General features: G+C 45.8%; 1 protein-coding gene across 1 annotated transcript in view; it reads right to left on the bottom strand.

Annotated features, from left to right (window-relative positions):
• The window catches only part of LOC146208645 (protein still life, isoform SIF type 1-like), a 191,122-nt gene that overhangs the window by 33,698 nt on the left and 129,622 nt on the right, over positions 1–27,802 (bottom strand). The window contains exons 8-9 of the mRNA XM_084579004.1: positions 26,292–26,605; positions 21,377–21,821 (exon numbers count right to left, since the gene is read on the bottom strand). Coding sequence (XP_084435130.1) covers positions 21,377–21,821; positions 26,292–26,605 — 759 coding nt within the window. The remainder of the gene's footprint in view (positions 1–21,376; positions 21,822–26,291; positions 26,606–27,802) is intronic.

Here is a 27,802-nt window from a genome sequence, read left to right as displayed (position 1 = left end):
CAACGCCTCTTAAACTCGCCGCCTTGATAAATATTTAAAGCGTTCGCTACTGCATGGGCTCATAAAAACATCGTATCTGCGACAAGAAGGATGTTAAATTCAGCCATAACAAAGAAAATCCAATCTCATCAAATATCGCTGATGGATGACCACGGCTTACTCATTAGGACAACGATGTGGCCGAAACACTGAATTATATATAGCTGTTCGATTTAATTACCAAACCCTAAGCAACATATTTGACTGTCCTCATTGCATCATCTACTCACGTCAGGCATATATTATACAACTAATGCAATCACAACGTTATATCATGCTGTGAAACTGGTGCTCTCAGAACGCATTAATTAACTGATGCAATAGCTGTCAGGTATGCCGCTCACGTTGTACCCATTCTTCTTTCCCACTTCTTTGAGCAATGACTTGAAAGCAACATTGTACGTTTGTCCGGAAAGCGCAAAATTCGTCCAGTGAATTAAAAGTTTCGTCGATGTTAAGAATTTTCGTCATATTTCTGTGATTGCCGTTCCCTCTAAATTAGTAGAGCAGGAAATTAGTTTATATACTATGATTTTTTTTTCCACTTTGTTATCTATCTACAAGTGCTCCAGTTTACTAATAAGTTCATTTTCAGCATGTACAATAATGCGCCTGTGGACGCAATTTAATTACTCTCATGAATATGCTGACAAAGTTGTCTACTCAAATTTTCAAGCGTAAAACTAAGCCCACCAGTATTTTATCGGCTGCAAATTTTCTCGACTAACCGTCAATAATTTGTGTGCGTTATGAAGCTAACCAGTGTCGTTGGTTATCTAAAACACAATCTATCATCATCATCAGCCTGACTATAGCCGCTGCAGGGCGAAGGCCTCTCCCATATTTTTCCAATTAAACCGGTCTATAACTTAACACAATATATAACTTGCTCCAACTGCTGTAAAACTGTCTGCCTATTGAACTCTAGTTTACCCCAAACTTAAATTTTCATGACCTATTGGGGCTACCCAATAAAAAGAAAACACGTGAAAGTCCATGAGTCCGTCCAAACCTACATGTTAAGGTTCGTACATTCCTATTAATCATATAAAAAAAAAGTGTCAATACATTAAAAAGATCTGCTAACATCCCCTGCTTTTAATATCCCCATAAATTGCCAAGGAATTGCCTTTTATACAAGTCCTGACATCGACCCCGTTGTCTCTCAATTATCCCCAATGCTCATTGTCTCCCATAAATTATCAGCCATTCGAAAGCCGTCCAACCACATCAAGAATCCACTCCTACGCACCTAAAATCAATATTATCCGATGCAACAACGAACTGGGACTTTCTGCCCACCAAAGCCATTATACACGCTGTTCCTGATTGCTTCAAGCCATTCATTACAGAACTGATGCATTAGGTGTAAGCTCACCTCGCCCCTCTTCTAATGACTATCCCACATCGTCACCCATCATGATCCTCTTTCTTCTCCCCTTCCCCAGTGCAGAGTAGCCGACCAGATTTTAATTATTCCGGCCAATCTCTATGCCTTTCCTATCAATAAACACACACACACACACACACACACACACACACACACACACACACACACACACACACACACACACACACACACACACACACACACACACACACACACACACGCACACGCACACGCACACGCACACGCGCGCGCACGCACACACACACACACACACACACACACACACACACACACACACACACACACACACACACACACACACACACACACACACACACACACACACACACACACACACACACACACACACACACACACACACACACACACACACACACACACACACACACACACACACACACACACACACACACACACACACACACACACATACACACACACACACACACATTATATATATATATATATATATATATATATATATATATATATATATATATATATATATCTTATCTAAAGGGATTTTGACAAATTAGAAGTAAAAAAAGAAGAATCAAAATTATTGCTAGGCTTAGAAAACAGAGAGAATTTGATGCGAGTTCCCTTTGTACACAATTGGGTTAAAGGGTTAACGCCTTTCACACTCGTTAAACCTAATAAATACTGTTACAACTCCGCACCGCGGTACATACGAAGTTTGAATATATTGTTTCGGACGAAGAAGAACAAGCGGATAGTGTCACGGGCAGGGACACTCGCGCTAGGCGTGGCTGTATTCATTACAATCCTTTCAACTTAATCGGTCATCATCTGTCTGTTTCCTGGCTTGCCGGCCCGTAACTATATTGTTAAAGGCAACAAGCGATTTCGCGGTATTACGAGATACGCAACCTGATAACACAGAGAAGCCGATTGGAAGCGCAAAACCATAGCCGCGCGTGAGGTATACGTCGAAAAGGGTTGTGCTTCTGAGAAAGCTGACATCGCGATGTATTTTTTTTTATCTTTGCACCTTTAAATTACATCTTTACATCAGAGACGATCAGAAGCGACACTCATCGAGCGCCTGCCTCAGATTCCAACGAACCCACATTTCCAACAAGATGGGAGAAAAGCGAACACGTGCAGAGGGTAGCACGTAAGCGTCTATGTATCGACTAGAGAAGCAACGTATGACGTCACTTACATATTAACATAACAAGCTAAGAAGAGAGGCCGCTTTGCGAAATTAGCATCGCGCACGCGGCAAAGGACTACCCAAGCGCGGCCGCTAACAAGATAAACGGTTATCACCCAAAGAACACGTTTCGAGCGCCTCAGCTTCACCTTCGTAATCTGCTCGGGAATAAGTACGACGTGCTGGACGATTAATATGCGACAAGTGAAATACGTGCGCAAGCGCAAATTGCGCGCGTCAACGCTGTAAACAATGGTACGATCGCAACTCGTACAAAGGCAAAAATTCAAATAAAGAGAAAGGGGGAGAAGGGATACGCGTTATTTTTCCGCCGTCGGTTCCAGTACTGTGGCCGCGCCGACACTAAGCAAGATAAAATAGCGCCGCGATGAACATGGAAGCGGGCACAAGGCCCGTAATTTATTGCCGAGATAGAAGACACGTGAGCTCGAGAGAACACAATCGATCGATTTCAAAACAACGGCATCTCTCTTTCGATCCGCCGCATTTCCTTTCTCGTGCTAAACGTCGTTACCATAAACAAACGCTTGAACGGATGCAATGCTGTTTAACATGAGCGAAACATCAGACTGTAAGTGCAAGATCTTATTATTATTTTTTTTTTTTGCTTTTGAACATAAGATGAAAAGCTGATACCAAATAAATAGAAGGGGTGCCTAACGTACACTGCCCATTTCTAGCGATGCTCATCAAGCGTGCCAGTTTATTGCACATCCGCTAAATGAAATTCGTATCAAAAAAAAAAAAAAAAAGAGTGAAACGGCTCGTAAGCGAAACATGGCTTCGGGAGTACTCAATCGATCTCAATCCCAAATTAGATTCCAAAGACGAACAAATCTGCTGAGTATAGTTTTCAATCATGCAGAAATGCGGTCCCTAATTGCTGTCGAACATTAGCTAAGCAACTCCATGTTCAAATGCACCACTACAGAGGCGGCTATGCTCTGCAGCACACAATAAATGCGCGATGACGTTTGTGTTTCGCGAATTGGGCAGCCACGGTTCAGATATTTTTGAAAGTAAAAATCTAATTATTCTGTGCGCGAAATTAGCGCGTTTATTTCTAAAATTTTCTTTTACTAGTCTGCATCGAGAAATGAGAAGAGTACATTCTGTACACCGCGCCTGTAAACGTGGCAGGTTACGATGCCTCGAGTGGAAATTACCGTACCACGAATTTCATTAGGTTCTCCTCCGTATAATAGTCTACAAATCGTAGTTTTGTAAAAAAACATTCTAAAACAGAGCGAATCGGTTTTCCTTACAGTACAACCTCGGACACGAAATCTGTCCTTTTCAGGCTCCCTTGCAGGTATGGGGCTTACGTTATTTTGACGCTGGTTTTCTTCAAGCAGTTCCTTCTCAACAAACAGTAGCTTCGAGACCTATTGTGGGTATTCTCAGATTGAAAAATATATACATGGTGCCCTCAATCAAACTTCCGCTTCCTACTATATCCAAATTTTAAACCTAACCCAGCCGCTGCGGCAATTTTTCGACTGAGGCCGAAACGCACGGCGCCCGTATATACTGCGCCGTGCAAGTAAGTGCATGTTAAAGAACCACAGGCGATCGAACGTACCCAAGCGTCCCTTACAAACTGCATTTTAAAACTTGTAAACCAATCTACATCTTTTTTTTTTTTTTTCGTGCAGCCAATGTCCTTAAAATCGGATCAAAGGTTGCTCCTTGGTAGTTGTTCTGCTTTTTTTTATGTGCATTTAAGCTAAGAAACTGGCGCTGGCCTTAAGCTTCGTAACCGCAATCAATCCGTTAATGCAGATACGGGCCCTTAAGGCACCCTCCTCCCTTCTCTCGCAAGACCGACACAACAATAATCGCGTTTATTTCCCCTTATACTGCCATCCCACCTCCTGCTCCCTTGACGGTCAATTTAGCTTTTCCCATTAGGAATGCGTGTTAGGCAAATGATCTCACGCGCAGCCTTTAAGCCGTCTGAATCAGCCGCAAGCGTCGGATAGCACGAGCAGATTTTACAACGCCGCGTTCGTGGCCAGAAGGCGCATAAATTGCCCGCAGCTACGCATTAATTGAGTGCGTGCGAACACGGCGTGAGCGCGCGGTAGAACAGCATCTCGATGCTGCCTTACACTAGCTCCACCCTCGTATCCTCTCCCCCCCGGCCCCATAACCTCTTTTTCAGTCCATGTTCTTTCTCTGCGTCGCTTCTTGTAGGGTATCTATATTCCCGCTGTTTTCTGTACGCGCTGCATTGCCCTCCCTGTCCCCCTCTGCCTAATGGGCCATATAGGCTCAACGCTCGGCATAACTTATTGCCGAAGGCCAGGTGTGGATCATTCATCAGAGGCGCCTTCGCTTGTTAGCTATCATCCTTCATGTCCAGCGTCATCATCGAAGCGCTAATTATGTACGCGAGCAATGCGCAAGTTGACTCCGCCTCTTTCGACGGGGCACGGCCCTAGCAGTTATTAACGCACCTGAAAAAAAAAAAAAAAAAAAAAAAAAAAAGCATTCAGGGTTTGTATTTTCTTTATTTCGTTCTGGGCATGCTGACAGCGCTGTATTGTGGTGATCTCGGGTTATAGGCCCTCACATGAACTACCAGCTCACGTAACGTGTCTTGTATCACGAGACTTTCTTAATGTTACCTCAAGCGTCCGCACTGCAATTCACGTCATCTTTACCGCGTTCTTTTTAGATGCAGTATGATTTTTTTTTTTTTGCAATATAATCAATTTATAAAGCTCACGCGCCATTTGAAGAAATCCGGGTGATTAGAAGTAATGTGTAACTTATTACCTCTGGTGCTTCTACGCTGCATAAAGCTTATCAGATAAGATATAACGCACCTCCAAGCGAGCGAACGTCGAACATGTATCAGGTTCCTTGAGTGAAGGCAGCAAAGTGACTCAAATATTGGCACTGAAGGTTCTTTTCCCTTGCATGAGCCGGAGTGCTTTTCCAATTTTCGTTTTTAGACTACGTCTTTCTCCCCCTCCCGCGTTTGCTTCAATCTCGTGGGTACTGTAAACACTCAATGTTGTGCAATGTTCCTGTCACTGAAAATTTATTCCACGGATTTGTTGAGGTATGAAAGCAGAGGAACCTAAATCACTGTGGGCGTAAGCCCCCTTTCCCCTCTTTCTGCTTCGAAGGACAACCAGATGAGGATGCGGAAGACTGGCTCGACCTGTTCGAAAGCGTGGCACCTTTCAATGCCTGGAACGAAGAATCGAGGCTTAAGGGAAGTGTACCTTGCACTCCAGGGGTCAGCCCGAATATGGTTTGAGAATTATGAAAACTTTTTTGAAGGATCGGGACACATTCAAGGCGGAAATCTTGAAAACTTTCACGAGTATAATGAGAAAATAAAGAGCCCAGTATCTCCTTCAATCAAGGATTCAGTTTCCTAACGAGTCGGTCCTGGTTTACGTCGAAGAGATGGAGCGTCTCTACCGCCGTGTCCATGCAAATATGAACGAGGATACCAAAGTGAACCTGCTCATGCGCGGTGTGAAAGATCAACTATTTGCAGCCCTTCTACGTCAGCCGTCAAAGACGGTGGCGGAGTTCTGCCAGGAGGTGGCGGCAATTGAAAAGACTTTGGATACCAGGATGCGCCAGTACAACCGGCCACTTCACATGATTACTGCAAGCCAATGCGACGATGCAGCTACAAGCGCAGATAGCCTGCGGGAACTCATCCGTGATGTCGTCCGTGAAGAACTGCGCCGACTCCTACCATCGCCCATGCAACCTCAAGTGGCATCGTCCGCGAATTCCAGCAGGCACTGGGTGTTCCTCAAACGATGGCCATGACAGCTCCGACGCAAGAACGAACCGCAATGAACTATGCTGTCGCGTTACGACGACCTGCTTTCCGACGAGAGCCTCCGAGCCCCCCGGGAATAGGCTGCTCCTGAACACCGCCCCTTGACCCCTGTCCGCCAAGCTTACGAAAGATCCTCCAACCCCAGGAAGTGCGACGCCTGGAAGACATCGAACAACCGCCCAATATGCTTCCACTGTGGTGAGGCTGGACACATCCTTTTTCACTGCCCGTACCGAAGAATCTGCCCCTGCGGATTTACAGTCGACGCGCCCCACGACCCTGCCCCGGTGAACGACCGCAAGAAATCCTCGACGATCACGCGCCCAGACTTCGAAGTGACATCGCCGCCCAGCAACATCACAACGGCTTGCCCCAGCCACGTCTTTGGCTCACCACAAAGCCGAGATCGAACACTGAACCCAGCATCCAATACGAGGACACGAACAAGTAACCTCGAAGGTGTTGTCGACGGTCGCACGGCTACCACCTTAGTGGACACCGGAGCCAGTCACCAGTGGACCGTTTGCCTCCCAGCTCAGGAAAGTAATAACCACTTGGGATGGCCCGCTGATTCGCACCACAGGTGGTAACCTCATTACTCCGTTGGGACAATGTCCTACAAGATTACCCGCAAATGGATGCACTTACCCCAAGAACTTCGTGGTTCTACAGCAGTGTTTGCGCGACGTGATTTTGGTCATGGCCTTTCTTAAAGAACATAACGCGATCGTCGACCTCCTATCCAAGCTCATCAAGCTCTCGACGGACAGAGCCATACCTTTCAGGACGACTTCGATGCAACATGTCGCTCTAAACGTTCTCGGCGGAGAATTGACCGTGCCGCCCCGATCAAGCGTCGTAGTCTGCGTAGGTAGCCCAGACATCGAAACCACTGAAGGCGTGATCGAAGGAAACATTAAGTTGGAACGAGGTCTCGGCATCGCAAGAAGCATCGCCAACTTCTGGAGAGGGCAAGCTCAGGTGCTGGTAACAAACTTAACAAAATACCGGCATCTCAATAAGGGCACGACGATCGGTTTCCTCGGCAGCTAGCAGACACGCAGACACCCGAGATGACTTCGCCCTCCCTAACCAACCTGAAAACAATGCATCTACCCGAGACAAGCAGCCCACGTTCGACAATAACGCAGCACTACACCGAGAGAAACAAGACCGGATTCGCACTCTTCTTGAAAGCTATAGCGAGTGATTATCTTAAGCGTCGAAGGTGCAGCAAACTCCATCGGCAAAGCACCGCATCATCACGAACGAACACGCTCGACCGCTTCGTCAAAACCCCTACCGTGTATCGCCGCGAGAACGCCAGGTCATACGCGATCAAGTTGAGGAAATACTTCGTGATGACGTGATCCAGCCATCGAAGAGCCCCTGGGCGGCATCAGAAGAAAGACGGCATGCTTCGCTTCTGCGTCCGCCGCTTGAACAACGTAACAAAAAAGGACCTACCCGCTCCCTCGAATCGATGACCCTCTATACCATCTTTGAAATGCCAAATATTTCTCTTCTATGGACTTGAAGAGCGGGCAGACGAAAAAGACCACGAGAAGACAGCGTTCATCAGACCAGACAGTCTCTAAGAGTTCAAGGTAATGCCCTTCGGCCTTTGCTCCGCATCAGCCATGTTCGAAAGAGTAACTGACACCGTACTGGCTGGCTCGAAGTGTGGATTTGTCTGGAATACTTCGACAACATCACTGTCTTCATTTCAAATTTTGCAGTGCACCTGAAAAGGCTTTGGACAGTGATCGACGCAATCAAGTCGTCGGGGCTGACGTTAAAACCAGAGAAATGCCACTTCGCCTATGAGTAACTGCGATTCCTATATCACATTGTTAGCAAGGATGGCGTTCGCCTAGACCCGAAAAAAAAAAAAAAAATAGCTACGATCGCTCAGTTTCCACCGCCTGCCGACAAGTAAGCTGTGCGCTTATTATCGACGATTTGTCTGAATCTTTTCGCGCATTTTTGAACCGTTGACGTAGCTTGCAAAGGCTGGCGTGTCATTTAAATGGGAAGCAGAAAGAAAGAAAGAAAGAAAGAAAGAAAGAAAGAAAGAAAGAAAGAAAGAAAGAAAGAAAGAAAGAAAGAAAGAAAGAAAGAAACAAACAAACAAACAAACAAACAAAGAAAGAAAGAAAGAAAGAAAGAAAGAAAGAAAGAAAGAAAGAAAGAAAGAAAGAAAGAAAGAAAGAAAGAAAGAAAGAAAGAAAGAAAGAAAGAAAGAAAGAAAGAAAGAAAGAAAGAAGGAAGGAAGGAAGGAAGGAAGGAAGGAAGGAAGGAAGGAAGGAAGGAAGGAAGGAAGGAAGGAAGGAAGGAAGGAAGGAAGGAAGGAAGGAAGGAAAATAAAAATAAAAAGGAACAAATGTAAGCCTTTGAGCGGATAAAGTGCAAGACAGCGGTAATGCCTGCCTTGCAAAAAAAGATGTTTTTGGATCAAGAGCACAGCGACTTGGAAGAAAGGGGAAGAGAAATAAGTAAGAGACGTATGGGATCCCTTAACAAACCTGATAATGCTGACCTGTCAACAAGCACGCACTAGAGACGCTCAAAAGCGGAGCGGAAACTGAGTTTGATCCCCGAACGATCTTTTTGAAAACAGCAATAAAATTCCTTCCGAAGCCTCCCAACAGAGACGGACGGGATAACAAGGCACGGCCTGCCTTCAGCAGTTGTCTCTGCTATTGCTACTAGCCGACGTGGAGCTTCGAGCAGACGGAACGATACATATAAGTTCAAAAAAAAAAACAAACAAAAAAAACGCCAGAGAGTGGTGCAGGAGGATGGCGACGGTCGAAACGGCGAGCGTCCGAGGTTGTTAGGCTTTGTTTCAATCTACGCGTGACGCGGCGGTGGAGCTTGGCTGAAAGAGGACACGTTCTTAGCTCCATAGACTGTGTTCCACCAGAAACTGTGCAGCACGACGAACAGCTACAAGGCTGGCATCAGCATACCAAGTAAGTCGACGCGAACGCCGCCGCCGAACGAACGACTCTCCGCGGAATGCGCCCGCGAAGCTGTTTCTGCACTGCTACAAAAAATACACGCGATGTTTTTGAAAGCTGCGATGCGCATATCTCCGCCGCGCAAAGAAGCGCAAATTTAGCGTGTCTTAGTCTTGGTAACGTACTTATGTCGCCGCTTGGTCGCTTTGCGAATGTGACGAAACAGCATTTGCACCGCACATTCCTTCCTTTTCCTTTCCTCTCTTCGCCCTCAGCTTATTATACTCCATCTCTACTCCCACCGTTGGCGTCAGACCCTTCGCTAAACAAATTATTGCGCCTTTCTTTATACCCTCCCACGGCTTACCAAACATTCCTGTCGGCATGGTGTCGTCTGCTTGTGCATCGAGCAGCAGACGACCGCAAACAGAATGACGTCGCACGTCAGTGCACACTATTTCTAACAGCTCCAGGTCTGACAAACAAATGTTAAGTCAGCTACGTGTTCAAAGCGGGAAAATAAGCTATAAAAAAAGTGCGTTCCTTAAGAGCTCTCGAAACTTGGCGCTATTTTCCGCCGCGCATTGGTGACCGCCTCAGTGCGCCTTGTAGCTAGCTCAATGCTGCGCCGTTTTCGAGGGGACTCGCTAGAACAGCTCGGCAGCCTGGGCGAAATAAAAAGAAACGTTCGAGCGAAACAGCGCTGTTGCTCCGTCGACGACCGCTTTCGCCGACGCGCCCTTGCTTCCCCGGTCGAGTCTTTTCCTTCTCCTTTCTGCCTTTCTCTTAGTCCTATAGCTGAGAGTCTCTCAGTGCGATTTCAAAAGAGAAAGCTTCGCTGTTGTCTACTTGCAACAAGCAGCGCTACTCCACAAAAAACAACTATGAAGGCGCATTCGGCGGTGACAAAGGATCACAGGCGGAGACAAAAAGAAACTTAGCTGCTCGAGTTGCGACAAAGCGAAACGCGGATATCTTGAGAAGGGAACTAGAAACGGCCGTATCGACACTCGGAAGCGAGAAACAAACAAATCGTGTAAAAAATAAACAAGAATCAATGCAAGCAGCGAAATTGTACGCTGGCGAAGCGGGTAAACGCGGACGCATCTGCTAAAGGTCTCAGCAACAACTGAAGCGTGAAAAAGGTTTAAGGAAGGACAGGGCACCAGTTGTTATGAACGTGCTTTGAACGGTACCTCTCTTGATGTGCTGCCGACATTTTATGGATCGCTTGACTTGAAAGCTTGCAAATTTAAAGACGAATATTTTCATGCCTAGTTAAAAAAAAAAAAAAAAAAAAAAAAAAAAAAAAAAAAAAAAAAAAAAAAAAAAAAACTTTTTACGCGCCTTTACTGCAAAAGTTTCCGAAATTCTTGCGTATGCTTAACAAAGGAAGTGAGTTGCGCTCTCATATTGTAGTGTGTCATTTCTAATCTACTGAAACATTACTTTGGCTGCAACTGTAAGAAGCAGAGGTGGAGAAAATCAAGTCCATTGACACCGATAATTCAAGCAGCATTAGAGTTATGGGTTCCAGACCACGTGGTATGCAACCCATGACTCACATGACAATGATCTTGAACACAATGTGTCAAGCTTGCCTCGTTGCTATCTCTTATAGTTGTGTCTTTGTGGTTATGGTGGTGCTGAAAACATTTATTAGACAATGTTTACATTAGAGAGAACACAAAAAAAAAGCGGGAGGGGGGGGGGGGGATGCGTTAATGGTCAGCCCCTTACTAAGTCTAGAAGGGGTCCCTAGTCCGGGACCCCTTCCGGGAGTCCTGGACTCGTGGAAGCACCGCGCTTACTTAACACTCGTCGGCTGTCCACCTCCGCCCTACTTTTCTTTTTCTCTTTTCTTATTCTTTGTGTCTGTAACCCTTAACAAACGAGGTAAGCCTTGTTTCTCGCGCTTTCTGCCCATTGGGTGATGTTTTTTTCTAAAGACAGAGAGCGAAAGTTCCCTCTCTCCCCTCTTTACACTACTCTGATTTTGCGAACCGTTCTATGCTCCCTAAACATGGTGAATGACGATCCACCATCCGAAGCTGTCGAAATAAACGAATGTAATCGTAACAGTTGTAAAACATCCTCATTCTAGTCTTCCTGGTCCACGGAGGCGAGGGCGCCCGTGGGCTACGGGTGTTCCTCATAGCCTCAGTCACTTTCGGATGTTAACCCTATAAACCAATACGGCAAACCATACTATATATGCCGAATGTTTCAGTGAGCAGTTTGCTTCAAAACTAACCCAACTATATATATATATATATATATATTGTGGAAGAAGGCTAGGTCGAGACGGCAAGGTCGTGAAGGCAAGGCAAGGTATGCCGTGTCTGGCGTTTATTCCGATGGACAAAACCCAAGCGCGCGCCGGGGCCGGCGCCGCGGCACGATGATGATGGTATGTTCAAGAAGAAGATCATGGTATGTACAAATGAAAGAAGATCCGTGGAGGGCTCACAATATATATATATATATATATATATATATATATATATATATATATATATATATATATATATATATATATATATATATATATATATATATATATATATATATATATATATATATATATATATATATATATATCGTATATATCGTATAACGCAGTTTTGTACGCTTTGCAGCAGCGAAAAACGACTAGTCTGTTTATTGCGGTAAAAAAAAAAAATCGCGAAATTCTGTGTACCAAACTACCGTAGTGCGTTGCAGATAGTAATTTACAAATATATTTCTGGACAGAGAAATGCATTCTATTATTTATTCTTAATAGCTTCAGAATTTTTAACGGCCATGATATCCACACTCCTAATCGGTTAACCGATTCCCGATCTGCAAAATAACTTTCATTACTCAGACATTCGCTTTTTTTAGGACAAAGCAAAGAACATTACAAATTTGTAAGCAGTAAAGGTAAAAATATGCAACAAATTAAACATTTTTCTCCCACTGTATCACATAACTCTAATAGTACACCTTGCCGCATTGTTCGCTATGAATTCTTAGCGCAGACGTGCTTACTTCTGATCATAAACTATAGCCTGACTTTCTTGCAGTCCTTTTTACAAAATGAGATGGGAATGTTCTTGTTACGTAACTGCCACTGAAACTCGCTTCTTTACTGAAAAAAAAAAAGGTTGTAAAAGAAGTGCATATCGTGAATTTTAATGCTTACGTTGTTTTCGATTGGTGCAGTTTCATAAACAAACAAAATTTCGATACAGCGTATTCGCATTCGCCACAAGAGTATTGCAATCAAATGTACCCTTTCAATAGACCTATTCTACTGCGCTACCTCCGCGCAAATTCACGCTCACATTGGGGTCTTGCATAGAGGGCCGTCGTTAGCCGGAAAGGTCGTCCGTGCCCGTTCCCCTTCATTACTGAAGCTCAGCGGACGAGGCCTCCGTTTTTTTATCCGCATCGCTCCGTCCTTACTCTCCTTCCTCCCCCGTTGTCGTCGCCCCCTCATGCTTAGTCCCATCCTCTATTCCTTCTTTCCGTCAGTCGGTGCGCTGCCATGTTCCATTGATTCTCTACGGCGGCGCCACGAACCGCAGTATATCGGCTTTTCCTTAGGGAGTGCTGCCATCTCTCGGAAGTTCTCTGAACTCTTGTGCATTCTAGAATCCGTCTATGTGTTTTCAAATCGGTTCGTGCGATTTTCCATAAAAATCAGCGTCTTTTCATTATTTTCTTTATTTAAGGAGTAGGGAAGGGCGTTATTCGATTATTAATGATATATCGTCGACTTTACATGGCGTTCTTAAATTACTTTAGCATACATTCAGTCTCACTTGCTTTCATACACATGTCGGTACTTTGCGATAAATCAGTTTGTGAGCGCTATTTCCGGTGTATGATGTATACCTCTGTATTTTGAATTCAGAACGAAACTCTTGAGCAGCTTGCAATGATCCCGGTGCGTGAAATCAAGCATTTTAACTAACATACTAAACCGTAAACAAAGAGAGCTACCCGTAAATCCGTCGACCCTTCCAAACAATGCTCACCCCCTCCACCTCGTTATCTCACTTAGCCTTTTCACCGCAGCACCAATTTCATTTTCGATACTTCCGTTTTAGCGCTGAGATAACTTGGTGAATTAGAATCTGACTTTCGTATTGCCTTTTGGTTCAGCTGAATTACCGCTTCATTCCCTGCCAGACCGTGTCAGTATTTTCTGTCTTCATTATAAATCAAAAGGTAAAAACAAAAACAAAAGATGGATTGGGAAAACAAAGAAGGACGAAAGGTCTAGGGTCTGCTCTTCCTCAAGCTGTTTTCTCACCACCACTTCTTACCAATTCGTCCTACAGTCTAATCTGTCTTCCTTTAATAACATTGTACTGCCAAGATAATTAGTTACCGACTGGTTGTGCACTGAATAAACTCTTCCTTTCGCCAAGCAGGTAGAAAGCTATATTGTATGGATAAACTTGAAATTGATAAAATCTCTAAGCACGGCGCACATTGGTACGCACCCATGTGACACCCTACAATTTTGCAGAACTAGAGAACATTTAATCTCTATTCAGTTTTCTCTTTCATATTCAATTTACCAGAACTCGTTCACGCATCAATTTCTCTCCTCAGACCGCAGCTGATGGGAGAAGTTTGGCTTAATAACTCTAAAGGAAAGCTGCCAAACACGCCCATCCTAGTTTGGTTGCATTTTCAGTTTCTTGCATTTGTTCATTTTTTTGCATATAGCCTAACTGGGTTCCGCCTTTTCTCTTCACGCCCGAGTGTTCTAAACTGATGGCATGTACATTTAAATAATGTCAATGCATGAGGGGGAAAATCCGCCATTGAAGGCATATAAGGCAGCATCTGAATGATCATCGCTCCTCCAAACCATGATCGCATCGTCATGGTCGTCGGCTCAAACCCCATCTCCCTTTCCCCTCCTTTTCCCCTCCATTTCCAAACTCACACCCTCGCCGTAATAAATGTTTGCTGCCACATGAAAATTGAAAGAAAACAAACTCCAAAAGGGCGCTCACTGCATATTCGTTGCACATGTAATATTAATGAGAATGAGAGTGAATGAGAATGCAGCGGAAGAGAATGAACAAATTCCGCCTGCTACACAAAAACCGCATCATCCCGTCATAGCCTCTTGAGTGTCACAACAATTTCTTTTACCATAAAGGCGAACAATCCGGTCACTTTTTGTTGTTTTTAGTGTTATGTTAATACTATCACAGTCCTTCCTATTCAGTCGTTTCGTATGAAGAGTACATCATGCGCACTTTGCAGAACATAAATTCCATGCGCCTTTCCTTACCCGCTGATTGGATGCTGCCGTTCTCGAAAGACACCGTTTACAGGTACACTGTCGAAGAAGTACGGGGACCACATTCAAAAATATATGATGAAGTTAACGCCTGTAATTACTGAGGTTACAAAAAAAGCTCTTAAATTGCCGAGAAAGTCAGGATTCGACAGCACAAACATTGGGTTTCATCCTGTACAGCTCACGACTCAGGGACACACGCGCTCAAAAAATGAGCTCTAACTTTTCTTCAGACCAGGCTGTTTCGCGCCACTAGATGTCATAAAACGGCCCCTTTTTTATATCAGATCCACTGCAACCAAGGATGGCGAAGATAAAGAATAACAGAAATATGCTGCTGCTTTCAGTGTTCTGTCTTTTGAAAGCGACGTTATGCTCACGCCGAGTCTGCGTTCAAGAAATTCAAATACATTAGAAAAGACGAATAGGCGACAGCTCTATTATTTTGCATAGGCCGGAAGTTACGAAAAACACTCTCGACACTGAAAGCAATTCGCACATCTCTTTTTTCATTTTCCTCCCTCAAAAAATAGCGACTCCAAGAGCATCCCTCGATCGCTACATACTGGTTACAGCGCCACTCTCAAATGCGCGCCTGACAAAGAAAAAAGAAATCAGCAGCGGAAAAACACATTTCGCTGCGTATGACTACACTGTACTACGAATCGAGGGAGGCCTAGCGACACAAGACTAACTCAGCGAGACTTGAAAGTTGCAGCACACGACCACGCAGCACGAAGAGCTCAATCCTGCCTCGAGACGTTTCGTTTACCCCGCAATTTCGGCGAAGTACGACGAAGCCCGTACCGGATTGTCAAACAGCCCCGGCTCTTTTCCTCCCACGGACGTGGCGCGCGCGCGCACTCGTAAGTATACACGGGCAGAGACCGAGCGCAAAGAAAACATAACCCCCGGCGTAGAAAGGAAAACAACGCTCCAAGACGATACGCAGCGCGGACATGAGAGTACAGAGGTCGCAAAACGAAGGTATGTGCTTCATATATGTGTTCGAGCGCGTTGTTCGAATCGATCCCTGCGACCCAGCATCGGCAGTCGCCTCGGAAAGCGCCCTACTGAGTTTAGCGACAAGTCGAGCCAGCGTTCAAACCAAGCCTCAGCCTAGGCGCTTCTGGGAGCAAAGGAGATACGCACGTCCCTGGTTAGCTTGAGCTTAACCTTAATTAGCGACAATGCGAGGCATTCAGCCTGTTTCTCCATCCAAGAAAGGTAGATGCCAAGACGGCGTCGTCTATACCCCTGCGGAACGTTTAGACGCTGCTGTTAGTTCTTTTGTATTTAGTTCTTGTAGACAGGGAGAAAAACCAGGAGAGAAAGAATAGGCGGAGAGACAGTCGAACGGCGCGTATGAGTCCGCTCGGCTGCACCTAACAGCGCGCGGTCTTTATCCTCAGCAGCAGTTGGGCACGCGGACAACGCTTCTCCTTACCCAAAGCGCGAGCCCCCACTCCCGACGCCATTCCCCTGCTGGGACTACCTCCTCTTCCTGTCCCCTTTTCGTTTACTTCCTTACCGCTACCTTTTCCTTCTATTTATTATTTATTTGGCTCCTGTCAGGCGCGTTTCGCTGCTTGGCGTCCGTCTCCTGCCGGTCGTGTTGCGCTCGTGTGAGTAGGCACGCGAAAAAGACAAGCCGGTCTGCGGCCAGCCTCTCGCCGCTCATTTATCTTCGACCATCGCACGTCTCGCCCGCCGAGCCCGAGTAGCGTGCTGCCGCGCGACGGGTCTTCCCGCACATTCTTCTGCTGTACCTCTCCCTCCTTCCCGAATTCTTTCCCTCTCAAATCCAGCTTCCTTCCTCCGTCATCTCCGCTTGGCAGTGTTTTGTTTCGGGAACGAGAACGCGTGGTTTGCTGGCGTGAGGTGTATCAGAACGTCGTCGCCTCGTTCCTGCTGAGCGAGACGGACGGCTTTCTTCTTTGAGCATGGTTGATACTAGAGGCTCCCAGCCAACGCATAAATAGGAGCTGTGGCGCAGCAATTGGCTTTGTCTGCTATCGCGTGACGACGACAGACACGCGATAAGCACAGGGTAGTGCTTCGCTGATTTGGTATTCCTCAACATCGTTGCTGGAATGCCGTTAGCGATAACAAAGAGGCGCCGAGAGTGTTGTGAAAATTCTAAAGCGCTTCGTCTTCCCGGATACGAGAGCTTCCTTTTTTTTAATCGCTTCTCCGTGATGCATGTACAGTCACACTGCGTTTACTGCCTATTACGAAATCGCCTGATCTAGATATTCTTTACTGTCCTCAGCAAGATCAAACGCAACGTATGTCTTCTTAGTTGTTGACTCGTCAGTTATGTAGCTTCTCGTAGAACCACAGTGTCGAATTCTGTTGTTCACCTTGGCCAAAATGCCGAGGTTGGGGCACTTACATGCCACCTGAAGCGTTCAGATTAACTGCTCATCATCATGATCATGATCATCATCATCATCAGCAGCAGCAGCAGCATCATAATCAGCCCGACTATACCCACTGAAGGGAGAAGGCCTTTTCCATATTTCTCCAATTAACCCGGTTCTGTGCTAGCTGCATACACTTGACACCTGAAATCTTCCTAACTTCATCTTCCTACCTAATTTTCTGCCGCCCCCTGCACCGTTTGCCTTCTCTTGAAATATAATTTGTTACCTAAGGGACCATTGGTTATCCTATCTTCGCATTACATGCCCTGCCCATCATCAGCCAGACTGTATTCAATGCAGGATGAAGACCTCTTCCGTACTTCTCCAATTAACTCGGTCCCGTGCTAGTTGCCTCCACTTGGTCCCTGCAAACTTTGTAACCTCTTCCGCTCACTTAACTTTCTGCCGCCTCCTGCTAACCTTTCCTTCACTTGGAATCCAATTTATTACCTTAGCGATCATTGGTTATCATCTCTTCGCACTACATGTCCTGACCATACCCATTTCTTCCTTCTTACTTCAACTAGAATGCAATTAAGTAACTGCTCAATGCATACCAAACACAGAGCAGTGGAGAAACCAAAATTTTCAAGGCATCACCAAATAGCTCTGTGTTCGCAAACGGGCGGCGCCACCATCTATTAAATTGACACTGAGGACAACTCCATCCAATGTTTGCATTAAGCAATAACTTATTTGTGTGACTCTTAATGGCAATGATGATGCGCAGCTGCGAATAATGCATTTGTTGCCAAGGGAAATTGATAAAACAAAAATGTAACATTTGTTTTTCACCACTCGATTCGAACTGGCAACGTAAACGCCAATAAAAAAAAGAAAGAAAGAAAGTGTGTGTGGGGGGGTATCCGTAATCAGTTATTGCACGTGAATGTCGGTATGACGTAGCCAAATGATGGGTAACGACAATTGACGTCATCGCAGTTTGCTTGAGAAAACGACCGGTAGCGGTGATACCAGTATTTCGCTTGTATTGTTGTATTGACCTTCAGAGCTAGAGCTTTATTACGTCGGGTTTAGCCAAAGTCATCGCGCAGGGCAATTTCACCTCGAAGACAACAGTTTGGTTTCGAGTTAATTAGGCCGCTTAACACAGCGTTGACTAATTGCCTCAACGACCTTTGCCTTTCACATGGAAGCCTATCAACTAGCATAACCAAGCCAAACAGAGCTCTGCTCTGTATCTAGGTTAAACATCCATAATTTTTGCTGCTTATAGCGGCTCCGCTTTCAACTACAATAGATTCGTTGTGAACGAACGCGGTAATCGATACAAGTCAATGTAAATATGTCGTAAGTATCACGTTTTCCTCCGCCAAATGGCCACGGGGAATAAGCCGAATTTCTGAGATTAGCTTGTTAACCGCAGTGGTCAGAGAGGTATATCACTGCTCAGTAACAAATCTATCGCTATCACTATTTAGTCTGAATGGAAAGCCAAAAGTCGATGTTCAATGCAGTTTAGTTTAATTCAATTGATTACGAGATTTCTGCAAGCCAAAGTGAGACTACAACCCAGTGGAAAAAACAAAAACAAAGAACTACACATCCGAGTCAAAATTATGATAATATTCCGTAGCTCTGGCGTAACATCAGACTTCTTTAATTGGTATAAACACCGCAGCAATTATGTTAGGATGAGAGAAAATTTTCGGTAGCTTTTTTCCGACTGGGAACTAAAGAGCTTCGCACTACCGGTTATGCTTTAACGTGCAAGAGGATCTGAGCACACGACGATTCGCTTTTCACCTCCATCGTGATGAGACCGACGCGACCAGATTCGATTTGGGTTTGTTTCAGTCAGAAGTTAGAGTTTGCGGTGCGTGTTCTTTTTTTACCTATCGTTTTGATTTCTCTGCTTTACGTTATAGAATTAGACTTTGAACTTAGAAAGAAAACGTATTGAGACCTCAGAAACAAAAGAAATACAGAATACAATCTCTAAACAAGTGCACGAAATGACTTCAAATGCTAGGAACATATTGAACAAAATATAACGAGACACCAGGCTTTTCCCAAAAGATGAATTCAAGCCTGATTCGTGCCCGGTAGCTGAAGGACAAGATTCCCAGAGCCAGCACGGCTGGTAATGTTGCAGTTTGGTGTCCACGCAGCACAATCTTCGACAGGATATAGCGCATAATGTGGAAAATTTGGCCTACGTTACGTTCACAATCTGAGACGGTACTTAACGGGATTTTCTCCGGCGCGGCTCGCCTGTCGCTGCACGGAAATGGGGTCGTCAAGTTTTCGCCGCGGCGTTCCCCTTGCCGCAGAGCGCAGAGCATGCTACGAATGCGAGGAGGGCGGTCGGCGAGCAAGCGCTAGTTCCGACTGCTGCACACAGAGAGCGCCACGTTTCCGGACTCAACGTTCACCGCGCTCGGCGGCGCAGCGTTGCTCAGCTCTCTCCCTTTCTCCTTCCCTCCTGCATCTTCGTTCTTCTACGCCAATGCAGCCGACGCCAATGCAGCCGACGCCAGTGCAGCAGAACCAGGAAACATGCATTTATGTTGCTGTCACACTAAACATGCATTAAACAAAAAGCACTGAAGTTGGTGTACAGTATGCAGTAGCGTTACTACAAGCACCCCCCCCCCCCCCTCCCCCTTTACCCCTGACGGAGCTGCTGCTGCTGATGGCTTCAGACCGTGTGAGTTGGTGGTCGGATCCAGTTCCTCAATCACCCGGTGACACGCCATCCCACGCTCCATTCTCCCAATCCAACCCGCCCATCTCGCATCCTCTCCTCGCCTTCCTTCCCCTTATTCTTTGGAAATGGAGACGGCGAGCCCTCTCTCTCCTTACTTTAACGCCTATCAACCGAAGCTTCAGAATGACGCGCGGACAGATTTTTTCAGTACACAGGTAATATTGCTAACGCATTAGAAAAGAAGCTGCACTGTACCTATAGGCCTTTTAATTAGCACCCTTGTCGTCGCAACATTGATCACTGGGCTGTTGTCTGCACTGAACGCAAAATTGGTGGAAGCGACAGCGAAATAGGTTTCAAAAGCCCACCCAGATGACAGGCGTCTCGACGTCTCCTTAACCTGATAGAAAGATCTATGCCTGTTCATTACGAGACAACGAAAAAAGCTGCGTTGGTAAGGCACGCTCCCTGAGCATGGTCAAATTGATTCTTGAGCTGTTGTATGCTTTGACGCCTCCCTGTCAACTCTTCAAAGAATTTGGAGCTAGATGTCTGCACAAGAAACAACTAAGTTCACAAAGTAGTATTTGTGTTCACGTTGCGACACAACCGTATCTCGTTCGGCAGCGTCACGTTCTCTGCTTAGGGCGAGCGTGCTTGCAATTATGTGGAACAAGAACAATTAAGGCCACCGGTTAAGGCAGGAATCTAAACGCCAAATTAAATTCTCCCGCACACTTTTGCACACGAATGCACGCGAATGCACACGAAAGGCTACGTTCACGCCGCAGTTACAGCTGACGCGATATTTAACAGGCAAATGGAATCACTGGCAGTTTTCAATTCATCAATACAGCTGCTATCTGCTTGGCAGAAATGAAAAGGGGCACAAAGCACTGCCATGGCATAAGAAGCTGAGTCTTGATTTTGCAACGTGTCTGACGAGGTGGACTGCCCACATCCTCTTCGTACGACCGCACAGCCATTGTCGACGCAGTCTTTTACTTCTAGCAGAAAAACTTAGAGAGAGGATAAAGTCTAGTCTCCCAGAAGGAGCACCAGGACTCCGCTCCAACCCCATAAAACAACCACGCTATGTTATATGGACTTTTCCGTCTATTTCTCGTATTCTGTGCAATATCCAGTAAGCAACCCCGCTGTTTCTGATCCATGTCTGTTAAGTGCTCCAAACAGTCCCTTTAGCATGCCACTCCACAGAGCATTCGCACCTCCACGCACGTACATTTAGAGACACACACACACATTAGAGACTTTTAGCAAAGCGCTACCGCTTACCCCTACCGTGTGCCGTTACCGCGTGCCAACAGCAGCGCACGCGCTGATTGGCCGCTGCGTGCCGAATGTGCCGGCATATGATGGGCAAATGACCCGTCATAATCTGCGCATGCGTACTGACAATGCGCGGTAGTGAAAGACGGTAGCGGTAAGCGGTAGCGCTATGCTAAAGGTCTCTATTGACGGCAAGTGAGGAGCATGCGGGGATGCGAGTTTCGAGACATAGGAAGGTGGCGACCAGACTCACCGACATTCTCCATGCTCTGCGTGAGCAGCGCTTCGAACGTGTGCAGACTATAGCTCTCGGCGTCCATCCCGCGTGCCAACGCGTTTCTGAGGTGCGTCTCGTACTCCATGAGCAGCTTGCTGGTGGGCGACTCCTCGTGCGACGCTTGGCGCCTCGGGGTGGCGAGCCCCGAGGCGACGGCGCTTCCGCCTCCCGCGGCGCCGCCTTCGTCCGAGCTGGTCTCGTTGCTCGAGCTAGGCGGCGTGGTGGCGTAGCACAGGTTGTCGTACAGGAAGTGGTCCGACGGGGGCGACCCATCGGCCAGGTCGAGGCCCACGCTCCGCTCCAGACTCCGCCTCCTTCCAGACTCGGAGCGGTGCTCGCGGTCGCGGAGTCGCGGAGTCGCCGAGCCCTGCTGCCCCGAGGCAACCGACCGCCGGTGCTGCTGCTGTTGTTGTTGCTGCTGCTGCGGCAACAACGACAAGAACGTACCGAGGGAAGAGGTTTACCTATACAGTATTCACACTGTATGATGTTCCCTATCTTGTCTATAGTATTCACTGTCATACGATTCTCTCGCGAAATCACTGTATCGAAAGGGGTACACCAGAGTGAACATTCTCTGGTGAATCTCCTGTCCTAAAGCACCTAATGTAGCAGTGCTGGTAACTCCCAGATACGTACACTGTTCACAACCCCATCACTTCCTCGCCTTGTAGAAAGAGTGTTCGAGGGGCAGTTTAAAATGTTGCAGTTAACATGGCCAACATCTAAAGCCATTGAAATCGTGTGCTAGAGACCCCTCTCACGATTACCGCAGGTTTTCGGGAAAATAAACTTACTGTTCTCTTCCTCCTTCGCTTTGTGTAACATTTTCTAAGACAGGTAGGCAAATAAAACCTTAACTGCCTATTTCAAATGGAGTATTCACGGAAAACAGTGGTAATTTCAGATAATTCATTTTAATGAGTGACCACTTTCAAAGCAGAAAACTACCATCGTGCAGGATCTGCCCACAACTACACACGAAAAACCACAATACAGTCAAAGATAAAAAAGGGGGCAAAACTGTCCCGGAACAAAAAATATTCGAAAGTAAAACCTGGAAGGCCGTTTTGTGCCCTGCAATATTTTGTGCGAAGTGCGAGTGAATCCAAGGAGGAATCTGAGGAAATATAAAATTCCCCTGATTTAAAAAAGCTCGAAGCGAGTTCAGCAGTGCCTTGGTTAACGCGCTTGGTTAGCAGACTGCGTTTCGCGATGTCGAACGGGACGAAGTTAGCACAATATAGGATATCTAATCATTAAACAAATAGATGTCTTACACATCAAGAAGTCCGGAAGCAGAACACAGAAGCGTTTGCAAAACGCTAGATTCTTGGCAGTTTTGATGGAACTTGTTGCGAACACGAATTCTGAACCGACCTCCAAAAGCAGTGGCAAAAGCGGGTTACTGAAAATAAACGCTGCGAAAACGTCATTGAGGCCGAAAACAAAAGGGTGTCTGGGTTCGAACATGGGCTCTATATGAACCTATATCATATCGCAAACATTAGAAACTGCGGTCTTGGCTTAAACTACGTACACTATGTAAAAGACCAAAAGGACTTGTCAGAGAAGCCACTCTGCTAGCTGATTGACGGACGAGACGGCTGCGCGGGAAGTATTATCAACGCTGTGAAGGCAAACTCACCGGGCGAAAAATTTGTTTCTTCAACACTTCTTTTTTCCTTAAGAACTTTCTGCTGTTTGCCGGCTTGCCTTGCGGACTTCGTTTGCTTGTATTCGCTTTGTTACTCCTGTAAGCGCCAACTTTTAATTTACGCCTCTATTGTCCCGCATGTAATCAGTGTCATAGAATCATAGGATACCAAACTGTATAAAAGACCACCCGACATAATGTAGTCCCCGCATTAGCCGAGCGGTTAGAACGTTCCTGCGTGTCTAACTTGGGATCCCAGAGTCCTGGAAGGCTGGATTTAGACCTTGCCGTCGTATCTCAAAGACGAAGCCCGAGTTGGCAGCGTCCGCCATGTCATGTGGTCGCGTGACGTCACGAAACCCAACGACCAATCAATGCACGGGCATATCACATGCCAGCTATCACCTTCCACAACTGTTCCCGCAATTTTTCTCTCACGACAACTGGAGAACGACGCCTTTAAACCTATCGTGTTAAAAGAACTAGTTATCATCGGTGATCACATTTGAGATGCGTCATCTATTGGAGATGAGTCGGCGCTCGAACCAGTGCTTCAATTCAGCGCCTTGATATGCCGTTACAGCACCATCATTAGCAGCACGCCTTTGCGAGCTTGCCCTGCAGCCTTTATGAATCGTTATAATCGAATCTTGCGTGGGACTGCTTTTTGACGCATCCTCAATTTTATTACCATGGCATACGCTTTCATACAGTAAGGCTGCGAGTTGTTTTATATTTTTGTAGGTAGGCTGTTAGGCGCAGATGTAATTTCTACAGCGGAATGTTTTTTTTTTTCTATAAACACGTACATAAAAAAACTATCACAAAATCTATCGCGTCTTGTGCACACGACGGGCTCATATCAAGTAAGCGCCCATTTACAAGGGATCGAAATAAATTCCTCGTATACATGAATGCTTGGCACGCTAGACTCGAATCCGAGAAATAATCAAAAACATAGCTGCCCATAAGAGAGAAGAAACGTTCGCTGCAGTTTTGAGGTCATGACTACTCACCACAAGCAGTTTCTACACGTGTGCAGTAGGAGTCGAATAGCAACAAGAAAGCGTGTTTCACCACATTACTTGCGCGTAAATAAAGAAGCCAACTTTAGAAGCGCGAATTTGGCCGTGGTTTTGAGTCAGCTGCTTGCCACAGGACCGTTAAGCCCGCATTCAAATTGCCTTACTCTTGTCTTTTCATACGCTGCTTTTTGAGGGAACTTTCGCATATTGTCTGCAGTAGAATTTCTCTTTCTTTTTCTACAAACCACGGGCCCGTACCAAGTAGTCGCCCATTTACAGATGATCAAATATAAATTTCCCATGCCCATGTAGTTTGACATGCTAGAACCTAATCCAGCAAATAATCAAAACCATAGACGTCAATAAGATAGAACAAAAGCTCGCTGCAGTTTCAAGGTCATGAATGCTCGCTCACCACAAGCAGTTTTAACGTGAACAATAAAAATCAAAAAGCAACCGGAAAGCGTGCTTCACCATTATACTTTTGAATGATTGAAGAAGCCAACTTTAAAAGCGTGAATGTGGCCGTGGCTTTGAGTCAGCTGCTTTCCACACGACCGATAAGCCCGCATTCAAAATTCCTAACTCTCGTCTTTTCACACCATGATTTTTCACGAAACTTTCGCAGCAGTCCCACTTAAATGTCGTGCAACGGCATGCACGTTCTGTGAGTGCCCCATCAACTAATTATTTTTTGCAAGGGCACGAATGGCGGCAGGCAGTACTACAAAAAAGAACAGTTGTACCAGCCCCACAAACAACAAAGCATACAACTATCTTTACCGTGAAGAAAGGGACGTTGTATATCTATATTAAAGTCAGCTTTTTAAGTTCCTGATAAGAAAAATTGTAAATTCATATTTCGAAACCGTTAGAAACAGCCTCCGTCTAAGAGGCAAACTCAAACAACTGTGAGACATGTGCTTTTCGTCTTTCCCGGCTTCAGGTGACGTTTCTCTCTGGATGCGCGGAACTCGCTTCGCACGATGCTTTGAAGCCGTTGTTTCACAGTTTTATTAACATGCCCTTTAGAAATTTCTTCTTAGCTCTCAAATTGGTCTCATTTGGCGTCCCTAATTAAAACAAATTATGAACAATTACTGGTCTCCACAATGACAGGGAAAAGCGTAATTAGGCCCTGATACATCTCAGTATCATTGCGACCTCATTGATAACGTTACAATGAGTGCAAGAAACGAGATACTACACAATGAAGGCATCCTGTTATACATTTTATAAACTTGAGCCCGCTGCGCTGCTCTCGACACATGTTCCTCACTCTTGCGTTCAAGCTTACAAGCATCCCTAATGAATGACCTCTGCTAGATAGGTAATAAGCAGGTTTAAGCTAATTGGAACTCCATTATATTATCTTCTACACTACGCCACGAAGAGTAATCAAATATCATCTAGATGTAGGGTTTTTTTTTGCGCAAAGACAAGGACAGGAAAGGCGAGACGTACACACACAAGCGCTAACTATCAACTGACTTTATTCGTGAAAGGCAGCATCATATATGGGCCGAAGGGTGGGAGATAATGAATCGAAAGCTAATAACAATGAAAAAAAAAATCACAAGGTAAAAGCAAGGAAATCAATACGCATGCGCGGCTGGCGTGTGTTACGCTTGAAAAGACACTTTTGCCAGAGTCAACAGGTAGTGGCGTTGAAAAAGTGAATCTCAGCCGCGAACAGAGATAACGAGGGTTCGCTGATGCATTCGTCACCAAGTTTCTTAATGTGATAGGCTTCTAGGCTAATCCGTGCCGTCCTGCCTTTACTTTTACATCAAGATGAACTACCAACTCGCCCAGCAGGAAGTTTTAATAATCAAAGGTCAACGCCTGCATGTTTCGGCTTTATTTTGGTGCACTACGTACTCCAGACAAAAAAAAAATATAAAATAAAACATGCTAGTGGAACTAACTGTACTACTTAGTATTTGCCACTAACGGTTAGTCCTTGGAAAGGGTAAACATGAACAACTTAGTCGTCATATAGTAATCGTTGCTCTTTTAGGCACAAACTACGCCAGTGGGCATGGTTTGTGCCTACAGGACTCGCCCATGCAGCGCTTGTGACCTTTTTCCGGTTTTAAACATAGCAGACAGTTACGTAGTGCCCAGCTCAAGTGCAGCCCACATGCACTATTTAAACAACCGGGAGGTTATAGGTGACCGGCCAAGGAAGCCCGGGTTGTACACCAACCTGGTGCAGGTGCTGCTTCTGTGCCGGCGGTGGCTGCTGCTGATCGGGCGAGGAGGAAGAGGACGGAGGCAGCGGGTCGAGCATGCGCTTGAGCGTGTTGGAGTCCAGGCTGAGGGCGGCCAGGTCTCCGCGCGCGCCGCCCGACGCCTCCTCGAACACGTTGTCCGAACTTTTGGAGCGGCTGGACGCCTGCAGCTGCGGGCTGGACGGGCTGTAGTCAACGCTCTTGGCCTGCTCCTTGCGCGACGACGCGTACTGGTCCCGCAGCGCCCGGCTCGACTCGCCGCCGCCACCGCCGCCGCTCCGGGATCCCGCTGCGGGCGACACCGGAGAAGGAGAGACACGTTAAAATACGGTGATACCACCTGAAGCCGCTCTTTGAGTGTAAAGAAAATGGAAAAGACCTGACGCTATTGAACGTATCTACATGTTCTACTTGGACCGATTTTTGAAACCAACAACGTCGCTCGGCTTCAAACCGATCTTTCACTGCAAGTAGCTGTATTTGACAGGGGAGTTGTGATTCTGATACATAGTTTGTCGAAGAGAGGGACAGGAGCTCTTAGGTATGGTGCGCGTGCACGACGACAACGTTCCAGCAGCCTGTTAAAAAAAGCGTGGAAAGGAATAATCGGCTGAGAAATGGTGAAAAGGGTCGAAACGCCTGGGGGAAAAGGCAGCTTTGATAACGTTATGTAAATTTAGGTCTTAAACTGGAAGTCCCGAAAAGGTTAGGAAATGAGATATTGAAAGTTGCATTCAGCATGCTACCGAAGGCTTTCTTTGGGCTTTAGAACGTGGTTTTTCTTTGACTGTGGGTTGTTCGATTGATATCTTTAAAGCGCTAGTTTATTTTTGTCACAACTTTTGAGGTTTTTGATGCCACTAACAACACCCACAGGAACGTAGCCTCGCCCGAATGTCTGCAATCAAGCTTTTTGTCATCCTTGCAGTCCTTGCTCATTTCTTTTCGTCGAATGTGAAGAGAATTGGGTACGCTGGTCAGATGCATAAAACAAGGTCTACAGTTACCAGTGACCTCGATGTAATATTAGTATATCAATAATTCAACTTTCACCCGCTGAGTGTAGATACGCAATAAGTTTCATTGAGGTGGTACAGTGTCCAAAAACAAAGGCAAGCTACAATTCTGAGGAGTCATCCGAAGAGTTTGCTTGCATACAACGAAATACACCCGCGCGAAACAATGGCAAAAATCATATCACGGACACCTAGAAAACTGTATGCCTTTTTTTCATGAAAATGTGCAGCTTATGCTCGCGAGAGCCTTTCGTTTATCAGAAATCCTAATGAAAGCTTTTCTAGAATATCCGGCAGTTTAAAGCTTTGCAATGACATTACCTAATCAAACTGTTCAGCGTGATTCGAGAGTGCTCGCGTTTGTGCTAAACCAATATGAACAAACGCTGGTTAAGTTTTATTTTATTAGTATATAGACTACCTATGTTCGCAGCCTAAATAATATTTCGCGGGAATTCAGTATAAGTTTG

The sequence above is a fragment of the Amblyomma maculatum genome, chromosome 1 (genome assembly GCF_055883805.1).
Source record: "Amblyomma maculatum isolate TAMU_Amacu chromosome 1, ASM5588380v1, whole genome shotgun sequence".
Classification (NCBI taxonomy): domain Eukaryota; kingdom Metazoa; phylum Arthropoda; class Arachnida; order Ixodida; family Ixodidae; genus Amblyomma; species Amblyomma maculatum.
The sequence above is the reverse complement of the archived record's forward strand: the minus strand, read 5'-3'. Positions and strand labels throughout refer to the sequence as shown.